Source organism: Carcharodon carcharias, chromosome 3, assembly GCF_017639515.1.
Source record: "Carcharodon carcharias isolate sCarCar2 chromosome 3, sCarCar2.pri, whole genome shotgun sequence".
Lineage (NCBI taxonomy): Eukaryota > Metazoa > Chordata > Chondrichthyes > Lamniformes > Lamnidae > Carcharodon > Carcharodon carcharias.
The window spans coordinates 224,465,688-224,478,537 of NC_054469.1; the positions used below are offsets into that span (position 1 = coordinate 224,465,688).

Sequence of the window (12,850 nt, forward strand, 5' to 3'; positions counted from 1 at the left end):
ACATCTATATAAGATCCTTGTGTCTTCAGAAGTAAAGAGCTAGTGTCTTAATGGATCTTTACAAATTCAAAAGCTTCTTTATCTTCCACTGAAGTAAGTTTATAGAAGAATTGAAAAGGAGAATGACAAAAATGAGAGCAACCTCAAAATAAATACTCAAAAGAAATTCAATCCATAGAATTGAATTTAAGTACCATGGCAGTTCCTAAAAAAAAACTGCATTCTCTTGGCTAAAACTAAATGTAGTTATCATTTTTAAACCTTCAGGCTGCCATAAATAATTGGAGGCTTTATTGTGCAATCATGGAGAGTAGTAATCGGCCTTTTCCAAAGGTTTTATATCAAGTTTTTTATATATTGCAATTAAACCGTTCCTTACACTTTTTAAAGATGACCTGAGTCAATATTTTGAGATGGTGCAGCTGTTTTTGTAAAGCCATACAATGTAAATTTTAATTGTGAAGAGATTTGAAACACTTCCTTGAAACCTCGATAAGCCAACAAGAAAATTAGGATATTTTTAAAGAAGATGATTGTGAGGGGAAAGAAATGGTAAACTTGCTTTCTTTATTTCACACCCAGGTTATGTGTGGCTGCCTTGTCGGTGAATAATTTTTGTGACAACAGAGAGGCTCTGTATGGAGTATTTGATGGTGACCGGAATGTAGAAGTGCCCTACCTCCTACAGTGCACCATGAGCGATGTTTTGGCAGAGGAACTGCAGAAATCAAAGAGCGATGAGGAATACATGACTAATACTTTCCTGGTCATGCAGAGGTTAGTAAGTTCATTGATAATCTGTTACATGATGATGTGTTGTTGCTCCTGGATAGTTTGTGTTGCAATTTAATACCATTTCATTTGAATAGAGAAATGTAGTGGACTGTCTGGTATCAGTTGTCCAATTAAGCTGTCTCGGTTCAGCTAAGCCGGTGACATAATGTCTTATGCATGTTCTGTTTGTCTGTGCCTGTGATCAACTGTGTTTATTTTTTTTAAATCAGAAAAAAATGGTAATCTGAAACCCAGATTTACAATTTATTTTCACTTGTGGTAAATAATGTTTTCTGCTAAAGAAAATAGTTTGGAAGCTTAACATTCATTATTCCTCGCTCAATAGTGTTTTTAAATGATTGATTAATATTCAAAATGACAACACAGAAGTAGTACGATACCTCACTTCATATGCTGTCATGGAGTCATATAATTAATTTTCACTTGTAATCATCCCTATGTTCGTCCCTCAATTCTTATATTTAAGAAAGAGGACAGAACGTGTCCAGGGAAATATAAATCAGTCAGATAAACATCGGTGGTAGGAAAAATAGTGGAGTTCTCATTAAAGGAGAGAAAAGAACATCTAGAAATGAGAAATATAACAAATAGTCAGCATGGGTTTCAAAAGGGAAACTCTTGCTTGACCAACATATTGAAGTTTTTGAGGAGGTAACAGCAAGAGTAGACACTAGTAATGAAGTTGATGTAATTCACCTGGATTTTCAAAAGGGCTTTGACAAGGTGTCCCATAAGGAATAAGATCAGGGAATGTGGAGTTGGAGAGAAGTGGCAGAATGGTTTACTAGCTGGCTAAACGATAGAAAGCAGAGAGTGGGAATAAAGGATAGTTATTCAGAATGGCAGAAGTTAGGAAGTGGTGTTCCACAAGGATCAGTCCTGGGATGACATCTGTTCACAATTCACATTAACAATTTGGACTTTGGAATTAGAAACACAATTTCTAAATTTGCAGATGACACCAAATTGGTGGGGATGGTCAATATTGAGGAGGACTGCAACAGATTACAGGAGGACATTGATAAACTTGCAGAATGAGCAAATAATTGACAAATGAAGTTTAACACAGATAAAGGTTCTGTAAGAAGACTAGGGAGGTCTCTTGGTGATTGGAAGGTGCAAGTCTAGATGGGATTGAGGAATAAAAGGATCTCTGAATACAAATACACCAATCGCTAAAAGCTGCGCCACAGGGCAGCGAAGTTATTTTTTAAAAATGAAAAACAAGCACTAGACTTTATTTCCAGAGGGATAGAAATGAGAAGTAGGGAAGTTATGCTAGACCTGTATGAATCTTGGTTAGACCATATTGAGATTACTGTGTGCAATTCTGGTTTATGAAAAGGGTACAGAAGCACTGGAAAAGATGTGGAGAAGATTTACAAGGATGATACCAGATATGCCTGGGGATACGTATCTGGAAAGGATTGAGAGACTGGGTCTCTTTTACTTTGAAAAAAGAAGGCTGAAGGGTGACCTAATAAGAGGCCTTGAAAATTATGAAAGTTTTGACAGAATGGATTCAGAGAGAATGCTCTCTCTTGAGGGGAAGGGCATAATTAGAGAACATCAATATAAGATAATCATGAAGAAATCCACTGTGGCATTCAGAAGAAACTTCTTTGCCTAAACAGTGGCCAGGCAGTGGTTGAAGCAAATAGTATAGATCCATTTAAGGGAAGTCTAAACAAGCATATGAGGGAGAAGGAAATAGATGGTTACCATAGTAGATTTAGATGAGAAAAGATGGGAGAAGGTTCAAGTGGAGCATAAACACCAGTTTGGACTGGTTGGGTCAAATGGGCTCTTCTGTAATCCATGCTGAGTCCATGGCCACAAACAGGCTATGATAGGGAGGCAGTGAGTGAAGGCAAATGCATCCCCAGAAGGAAGGAGATCAAATACCCCTCCAAGTCACACACTATGCTGACTTGGAAATACATCAACATTCCTTCATTGCTGCTGGACCAAAATCTGAAAATTCTCTCCCCAAAAGCACTGTGGATATACCTACAGACAAGGAATGCAGCAGTTCAAGAAGGCTGCCACTTTCTGAAGGGCAGTTAGGGATGGGCGTTAAATGTTGTCCTTGTCAGTGATGGCGACCGACATTCTATGAACGAATAAAAAAAAACAGAGGAAATCTTGCCCCAATTAGTCCCAGGTTAACATTGACTCGGTCAACATTGCTATGGCATTTTCCGATATATTCCCCAGTGCTGTTCAAATCGGTGCACCACCACTGGGAACCTGTTCTGTTGCTTCCCTTTTCTGTGCTCCCATTCTCAGTTCCCCTCCTGCTCACACTCCTGCCCTCAGCCCTGAAGCCCCTTTTCCACCCCCCACCGCTTTCCCATCCTCCATTCTCAACTTTTAAAGTCTCCGGTGTCCGTTGCTACCACCAGGGACTTCAGCTGTCTCCTCTTCCTCCTCCTTCCCATCCTAGCCCTCAGCCCTGAAGTCCCACTTCCCCTTGTTCACACCCTCCATTCTTACCTTTAAAGTGCACGTTGCCGCCACTGGGACTTCCTCAGCTGGCTCCTCTTCCCCAATGCTCCCATTCCCGCTGTCAGCTAGCACTGACCGAAGTCCCAAGATTATTTCTTCAGCTGCTCCCTGCACCATCCACTTTCTGCCACTAGAAGGAGCTTAGCCACTCCAAAACCAGACAGCTTGAGTGTAATTTTTTTTTACATTTATTTATATTTCCTTTATATTTTAAAATTTATTTCAGTTTAACAATTATTTAATTTATGAATGTAGGCACTTGGGAACATAGAACAGGAGTAGGCCATTCAAGCCTGCTTCACCATTTAACTAAATCATGGCTGATCTTCTATTCAATGCCATCCTCCTGTAGTATCCCCATATCCCTTAATGTCATTGGTATCTAGAAATCTAATGACCTCTGCTTTGAACATACTCAATGACTGAGCCTCCACAGCCCTCTGGGGTGGAGAATTCCAAAGATTTACCACCCTCTGACTGAAGAAATTCTTGCTCATCTCAGTCCTAAATGGGCTACCTCATATCCTGAGACTGTGTCTCCTGGTTCTAGACCCCACCCCCTCCCAACCAGGGGAAACATCCTTCCTGCATCTACCCTGTCAAGCCCTGTGAGAATTTTGTATATTTCAATAAGATCCTCTACATACATTCCTCTACATACAGGTCCAGTCTCCTTAGGAATGTACAGCATTTCAAATTATAATGTTTTAAAGTTTTTTTTCTGATGAGAAAGGTTCTAATGTACCTAACTGCAGTATTTCTTTTATATTTAGTGATGTATTTTATTTTTAAAGTTATTTCAGCTAAGAATGTATAGTGCTGCACGTGTATGGTTCAGTATTTCAACTTCTACATTGGTTTTTCCAGGCAAGAAATGTTGGAAAGAACCTAATTCCACTTTTAACCTTGATTCTTATGGGAAACTATGATTCACTTAAAGTTATTTCACTTGAAGTTGTGATTCTATGCAATGCAACTCCAAATTTTAAGTGAGGCTTTACTGTACTAGCCAATACCTGGAAGATCACCCGTTTAGCTTTGGAGAAAATAACCTCAAAACTGAACTCAATCAATAATCAAAAAATGTTATTTATAGTCAAGTCCCCTGTAAGACAAGAATTTGATTTTTACCAGCAAAGTGCATGTTGTTGTATATAACTCATATCCTTGCATGGAAGGTAATATTGAAAAAGAGCAGAATCCAAAGTCCAGCTGTGACACAAATTATTTTCAATAGGACCTTCTCACACTTTGCACCTGCTAGAGAGGGTGGCAGATGGCCATTCTCAGGCAATTACTAAAATCTGTCTGCTATTTGATGCATTAGAGCAACTTGGGAATGACACTTGGGAATGGAAACAATTTTTTCCAACACTGGAGAGGCATCTGACCTACACTTGATCCTTCTTCACACAGACACCACTGACATCCCAGATTCTGCTTTTAGGGCAATTGCAGGTGCAAACTTAAGAAATTTTACTGCTCTTTGGCAGTATGTATTTACACTGCAGTGTACTATATTTCAATGCCACATTCACAGTGGGAAAGATTTCCACTGTTCCCTATAAAGGATGTTTGTAAAGAACAATTTTGCTACAAACTGTGTACTGCAGGAATCTATTTTCCTCACTCCCTAACCTCTCCTCCAGCGCTTCCATCAGCTCTCAAGTACTAACCTCACTGTTTTGATTAAAATTAAAGAGGAAAAATGTAAACTTTTAATTGCATACTCAATAAAGTAAGCATTAGTATTCGGATTGTATCACCAAACACACTATTCTCAGCTGTCGTGGAAACCAAAGACAATGAATGTGCATTCCTGGCAGTTGCCCCAGTGTCTTTTTGTCAGACAAATAAGTTTTCCCGTTAGTTAATGATACTCTTGACGATTTTTAATATTCTAGTATAAAATTTCTGGATTTTTCACTCCAGCTTTAACAATACACCTTCTATGTATAAGTTGTACGAAATTGTATGTTGGTTGGAGATCTTGTCAGACTTGACCTTTTGAGTTTGTTCTTTAGCTCTGTACCCAGTTTTTGAGTGCTATACAGAAAACATAGGCAGTCACTGGTAATTACAGGTAAACTGGAGTTGAATGTACAATGATTTGATCCATGAGGATTTCAGTAGTGTTTTCCTGCTGTAATGAAAACTCTAACCATGATCAGAAGATGACAAATGGATGCTCATTGCTTCTTTTTTGCTTTTGAATCATGTCTTCCCATTTTCCTGAAGATTCTAGCTCCTGCATTACCATGTACTGGCTTTGAATAGATGCAAAGTATTTCTCTTTGATGACAGATCAGTGTGTGGAAGTGAAATTACTGCCTTATTTTTCTCCAGTTCATACAGTTCCATGCACGCATGCAGATCTCCAGTTCCTCATGAAAGTGATCATTCTTCATATATTAGCCAAGACACTGAAGGAAGTTGTATTGGACACATTATAGCTGATCCTATTCTTAATCATGCTTTGCAGCAGGGGTTGCCATCTGGCTGATACCTCTCCCCTTGACTTAGGGGTGCTGAAGCCTGTTGTAATGCCCCTGCTGCACTGGCTGAATTTAACTAATTCAACGGATGCCAGGGATCAGTTCCACTTTGCTCTTCTGAAAAATGTGCATGTTGCATCTTATAATTATTTTATAGAAACATTCTTAAGATTTAGTTAAGCATACAGCTCACTGAGATCTACTCACAGGTTGAAGGGTGCAAGATTAAAGCAGTAATTTCACCTCCATACACTGATCTGTCTTCAAAGAGAAATACCGTGCATCTGTTCAAGGCCAGTACAGTACTGTAATTGAAAACACTGGCAAATGTAGAGGTATTTAACAAATTCTATATTTAAATTCCATACACGTCTTTACCATCAATCCTGAACAAAATCTAATGTAGCTGGACAAAATGGAGGAAGTTTAAAGATTGAGCACAGAGAAACAAACAGGAGGATTTCAGAGGTTATACAGATTCATTTTTGACTGGAAGTAATTACAAAGAAGTAATCTAATCAAGGGTTTCAAATGACATAAACCATGAGAGCAAAGCTCAAGGATTTTTGTTGTAATAGTAATCTGAATCCCTCGATTAGATTACGGTCTTGAATTACTCTAGAGTTTATATAATAATGCACTATGAACTTTATAACAGGGTGTTTATTTAGTTCTCTAAGTTTGAATTTATGCCCTCAGCAGTGTCAATGCCAGCTTTAGAAGTCATATTCTATATTGTTTATTAATGTGTAATGATGTTCAAACTGCCAGATTACAATAGCAATGTCATTACTCCAGAGACCTAAATTGTGCTTCATAATGAGAAATTGTATTGCTTGCTTACATTATAATTTTAACATTGACACGAACTGCATCTACTTCTCTCACTCAGCAGAATTATTTGTTCAGTTTCATTTGTGTTTGTTTAATGTAATTGTCAGTACTACGCATTCTGAAACCTAATATTTCCATACAATTCACCACAGAACACGCTTCAAATAAATCATATCTGGTGTTTAAAGCAAAGTCAGAAGTGCTTTCTTTCTTCATATACTGATATACACTTTCTCCACCAGTCTCCACAGATTTTTAAGTGGATTGTTATTCTGCAGCTCATGGTAATGTTACATTTTTGTGGAGCAAAACATTTATCATTCATTATGCTTTTTATTACTATCTCTTATATTTGACACTCCTATAATTCAGTCCAATTGTTCTGATAATGGTTTTATTTTTCAGGAAACTTGGAACTGCCGGACAGAAGCTAGGAGGCTCTGCTGTGCTTTGTCATATAAAACATGACCCTATGGATCCCAGTGGTTGCTTCACGCTGACTGCAGCCAATGTGGGGAAGTGCCAAGCCATCCTATGCAGAGATGGCAAGCCATTGCCCCTCTCAAAGCTGTACTCTGTCCGCTGTGATGAAGAATTAGAGAGAGTTAAACAGCACAAAGCTATTGTCACTGAGGTAAGATATTCAGTACCCAGCTAGATAAAGCTAAGTTACATCATGGACAGTTATCCAAATGACCAAATTACTGCAAACTGTTTACATCCTTGCAGCGATTGTCAGTTACTTCCAGATAATATTTGTAATGCGGATACATTTTGAGGCATGTAATTAATTTTCATGTGACTAAGTTTATAATCTTTTAACAAATCTGGCAGAGTATGCATTTTGTATGGCAGGATCTGATGATGTCTTGTTTTTAAGAGGGAACTTTATAAACTCAGGAAAAATTGTTGGAAACAATGATGTTTCTAAAACTAATTGGATCCAGTATTCTCTTGCATAACAAATGAAGAACAAACTTGCATTTCCCTGCTGATAAGGGAGTGATGGGTCTCAGTTGGCAGTGTAGGTGGCAAGATTGTTAATATTTGAAATTAAATTGTTTCATTTTTTAATCATGTTAAATTAGTGAACTAATTAATATTTTCACTATCCTGTAAGGCTGTGCAGCTGTGGCTGTGCGTACTTGTTGCAGCCTGGCTCAGTTTTCTGTGCATCTAGGGAGGGACACCATGGACTGAATATCAGCTGACCCAGAGAGAAGTGCAAATAGAATCAGATAAACGCAGAAGAAAAGTATGTGCTTTTCCTGGCCTTCCTATCAAAGCTATTGCCTCTAATTTGATTTGGAATTGGCAGGAATAGGGAATTGATTTTAAATAATTAAATTGTCTAAAAGGAAAATTACCCTCATGAGGAATGTGGGCATGTTGAGTTGCACTTGAAAGCAAAGGGGTACTATGTTTGGAATTTTTAAAGAAAATCACAGGTTTGAGGCCCGGATAGTGTACTGGACTGGCTTACAGTTCTTTCACTTTTTGAACCTTAATTCTTCTTCATTCATTCATTCTACACAGTGAAATAGTAATTGCTACTGTCCCACCAGGAAAAAAAATCACCTGGAAAAACCATCCCTTTATTAGCCCTCAACCAGCTTTGTGACTATTTCCTAGCCCTCCAGCCTCCCCTTTCTGTTGCTGGTTAGACCTGTTGTTTTCAATGCAGAGAGTGTTCATTTGCTGTTTAGGGATTTGAAGTTTCCCCTTTTCAGTACCTGAATGTGTAAAAAGGAAGATTCTTGCGTTTCTTGATACTGTTCCGGCAACACAACTATCAACCTTGTTCCTCTCAGACCTACTTTGATCAGGATGATGCCAAGTGATCACAGCCCTGCAATCGATGCTGCACCCTGCTTCATAATTCATATTGAATGTTGGAGATCCTTCCCACTTCCATGTGAAGCCATTCTAGATGTAGCACGTAGTCTTAAATTGATCAAATTGTTCACCAGGAAGGAAGCTTGGCTGCGATCATATCCAAGCTCAATTCAACTTGACACAGAGAATTTGAGATTCCGTTATGACAGAGCACTCTGCCATTCGCAGAATGGGAATGAAACTAAAAGTGGATAGGATGCGATACACCAGCTGCACCAGTCAAACCATGTTGTTCCAGAAAATATGTTTGGGGTCAGCTCCCAAGATGGCAAGGGCAACACAGAACACACAATATCTCAGTAGCTGACTCGTGCCATATTGCATTGTCAAATGGCTGTACCACATGAAATAATCATTTTAGCTCCTACACTGTCATCAATTAAGGTTAATTGCAATAAGTGGAGCCAGATGTAAATTCAACTGTGGGGAAACAGAGAAACCAAGTTAATGAAGTCTCTACTATTCATTTCTCCTTTCCTTCTCCTCTTCTCTTCAGGGAAACCTCTACCCTTCTATTTTCCACTCCTTAAGAACTCAGTCATTGAAAGCATGTCACAACATACAGCACCCTTTCACATTTAAGTGCTGCTGCAGCAATTCCCAGAAACCTTTGGCCCAAATACCTTTGTAGATACGTGTAGTACAAAAATGAACGCCCAAAAGCAAGAGAATATTTTGGTAAAATATGAAGTGACTTTCTCCTATTCCTAGGCAGGAGGAGTCCTACAAGGAAATGGTGGGAGAATTAAAACTCTTCTATTATTTGTTATACATGCCAAACCAATATACAGCCAACAAACCTTTAACAGTTCCAAATGAATTCTCTCAATGCAGCCACTGGAACAGCAAATCAAGGGAACATGATGTAAAAGTTCAGATGTTAATTCCTGAACTTCAGAAGATGCTGTTGATTCTTCCTGTTAAATGAGCTGTTCATGCTGAGGTTCATTCTTCAAAATGGTACTTCTGGCTTGGCTGATCCAGGAAATGCAGTTTTTATCTTGAGTATAAGAGCAGGGGTAAGCAGTTATCCTAACTCTACCTTCAGAAGTCAGAACTTTGCAGCTGAAAGTGTCCAGCCAGATGGACAGAAGGAGATGGCACAACAAACAAAAACTGGCAATTTAGGTTAAAATTACCCTAATTAAATCTCAAAAAAAAGTTAACCACTGAAATTCTGCTTTTTAAATAATCTGATATTCTCATGTCATAATCTGCTCAGAAAGCAGGACATTAAGAAGCTTACTGCTACTGACAGGTTCCCAAAACACACTCGTGTCCAAATTCTCAAGATAAACAATTGCAATTAAGATCTAATTTTTTTCTGTTTTCTTATTGGCTACAATATACTTTTATTAATGTTAATCTGTATAATTTTTACAACTCTTCTCTATGCCATTTGCTTTTTTGTTCTAAAATTAATATTTTACCTTTTTTTGTAGGATAATAAAGTCAACGGGGTGACTGATTCTACAAGGATTTTGGGCTACACATTCCTCCATCCATACGTTGTGCCTCAGCCTCATGTTCATTCTGTTACACTCACACCTCAAGATGAGTTCTTCATTCTAGGCAGTAAGGGTCTCTGGGACAGCATCTCCTATTTGGAAGCTGTGGAATCTGTGAGAAATGTACCTGATGCCCAAGCTGCTGCCAAGAAGCTCTGTACCCTGGCCCAGAGCTATGGATGCAATGACAGCATCAGTGCTGTGGTTGTCCAGCTGAACGTTAGTGAAGACTGCTTCTGCTGTTGTGATATGAATGGTGTACCACCTCCCAGCCCAGGCATTTTCCCTCCATCAGTAAGTGTGGTTATAAAAGACAGGCCAGCAGACACCTTGGGCATGCCGTCATCCAGCAGTGGCGTTGCCTCAGAGATAAGCAGTGAAATATCCACCTCTGAGATGAGCAGCGAAGTGGGTTCAACAGCCTCCGATGAGCCTCCCCAAGTCACAATGAATGATGGAGGCCCCATGTTCCATGGTGAGCAGCGTTGTATGCTGCACCCAGTATGCTTGACCAACTCATTCCAGCGACAACTCTCCAGTGCCACTTTCTCCAGTGCGTTTTCAGACAATGGATTGGACAGTGAAGACGAGGAGCCTATTGAAGGCGTCTTTTCCAATGGCAGCAGAGTGGAAGTTGAGGTTGACATTCACTGTATTCAGGTAAAGGAAAAGATGTCAATACATTCAACTTCTGATGTATGCGACGAAGGAATAGTTATCAGTGCAAATGAAGATGAAAACTCTGAAAAGCTGCTCCTCCTTAAAGTTCAGAGTGAAAATGACTGGCTAGGTAATGACAAGAATAAGTTTGAATACTCCACGACAGGGACTATTGGCCGGAGGCGAGGGAATGGTTCTGTTGCACCTTCAGAGAAGAGCCACAACTTGATCGAAGTGGCAGCTGATGCACCGATGAAAAAGAGTGGAGGCTACTTTGCTGCTCCTGCACAGCCCGACCCAGATGATCAATTCATAATTCCCCCAGAATTGGAGGAAGAAGTGAAGGAGATAATGAAGCAACACCAGGAACAACAACAACGCCAATATCAACTGGACCAGCTTCCAGATTGCTATGATACACCTCTATGACCAGGAGGAAAACAATTAGTTTTAGTGAATTTGAGCCTTATTTGCTCTTTTAAATTTACTTTTAAATTGAGACTGTTCAGATATCAAGAGATTTTTGTCCCACTTTCTAAACCCTCCCCTCTGCCAGTTACATACACTGATGTGCAGCCATTTTTTAAATCATCTCTAGTTGGTTCTGTTGTTGTTGATTAATTAAGATATAAATAACAGATTAACATCAGTTTTCCTATAGCATATCATTTGTACAAGATGAGGACACACTTAGTATATTGCAGGCAGTCATTATTCTTAAACTGTTGAGTATTTGTTTTAAAAACAGAAAAGCCTAAGTATTATGAATGAATGATTGATTCTAGTTAATGCTATAAATGTGGTATTTCTAAAATCATGGCTTTTTAAAGTGAAAGTCATAGAAATTTGTAGACTTTAAAGACTAACTCCTAGGAGTTGCAAACTCGTTAATGTGACATAGTCACTGAGATTTTACTAATCTTCTCTGAGAGAACAGCTGATTCACAAATTATTTGTAAATAGTTTAAATGTTGTATAGTGATGCATAAACATAATGTTCCGCCATCAGAGTCCTGTACCTGGAAAAGAATAAAGAATAGGGGACTTTTTTAAAAAATTTCTCCTCTATGCAACTGTAAGAAGGTATTGAGTGACTGGATTTCAGTGTGATTACTACCTGGCCATGCTTTTTATTTTAAGGATCACTTTTTTTGTTCTTTGTCAGCTGGCCTGTTTTCACAGTTGAGTTTTTGCTCTTCCATCTCTTCCGCTCACCAGCACTGTACCAATGTCGTCGCAAAGAAAACAAAATTATATACAGAGGATTCGTGAACAGATATGTTAATACACTTTTGTTTAAAATAAATCTACAATTTAAATAAATCTATCTGGCTGATTTTTAATGAAAAGTAAAAACCTAAGCATTTGTGACTGAATTTAAAGATTAAAAGGCCTGTAACCTGGCATAAATGAAAGATGGAATTAGCGGTTGGAGCTGAGCTGCAAGCGGGTAAAAGTGCATGGTTTAAAATTGCTTGTAATCCAGCACATTGGTGGTTTTCGACTACATTGATGGTTGTTGCGGGAAATTGAGGATTAGATCTGAGATGATCTACCCAACTTTGCTGAGATACATTGTTAACACAGATTGCAGAGAGGTTTATTCTGTGCCAGATGAGACTTAATCTCGATGTAGTTAATTCAAACACTGGACATCTAAAACCGAAAACTACTCAACGCCCTAGCACTGACGTCACTCATCTTGATGAATGCAACATTTTTCCTGGCGAAAAGTTTCAGGCTTAAAAGACGACATCTGAGCTCAATATTTTATATGTCACTACTATGCCTTTACACAGCCATGATAACCTAACAGCTGCCACAACCTCAAGATAAAATAAACTAACAACTCAAAAGTGCTCTGAAATTATTAACCCACGACATGTGAAAGTAGTTGCATAAAATTCAGTGAGACACAGGTTTGTAACAAAAGCTGTAGTATAACCATCATTACATCAAGGGAAGAAAAAAGTATTTGAAAGTACCTCTTGAATCATGCTGTATCTTCCTCCATTGGGCACTGTGTTCAGGGGGGCATGGAAGATGATGACATGGCAGGAAACCCTGAATTGGTGGTTTAAAAAAATATTACTTTTACACAGATCACAAGTGACATTGCAAGCAGCAAATCATTCAGCAATCTGATTGAACAGA

The 12,850-nt window shown here is 38.7% G+C and overlaps 1 protein-coding gene across 1 annotated transcript in view; it reads left to right on the forward strand.

Annotated features, from left to right (window-relative positions):
- The window catches only part of LOC121276091 (PH domain leucine-rich repeat-containing protein phosphatase 1-like), a gene marked incomplete at its 5' end in the record, with an annotated part of 168,717 nt that extends 156,698 nt beyond the window's left edge, over positions 1–12,019 (forward strand). The window contains 3 exons of the mRNA XM_041184027.1: positions 583–777; positions 7,038–7,266; positions 9,971–12,019. Of these exons, the coding sequence (XP_041039961.1) occupies positions 583–777; positions 7,038–7,266; positions 9,971–11,125 (1,579 nt within the window). The remainder of the gene's footprint in view (positions 1–582; positions 778–7,037; positions 7,267–9,970) is intronic.
- Positions 12,020–12,850: the final 831 nt, after the last annotated feature.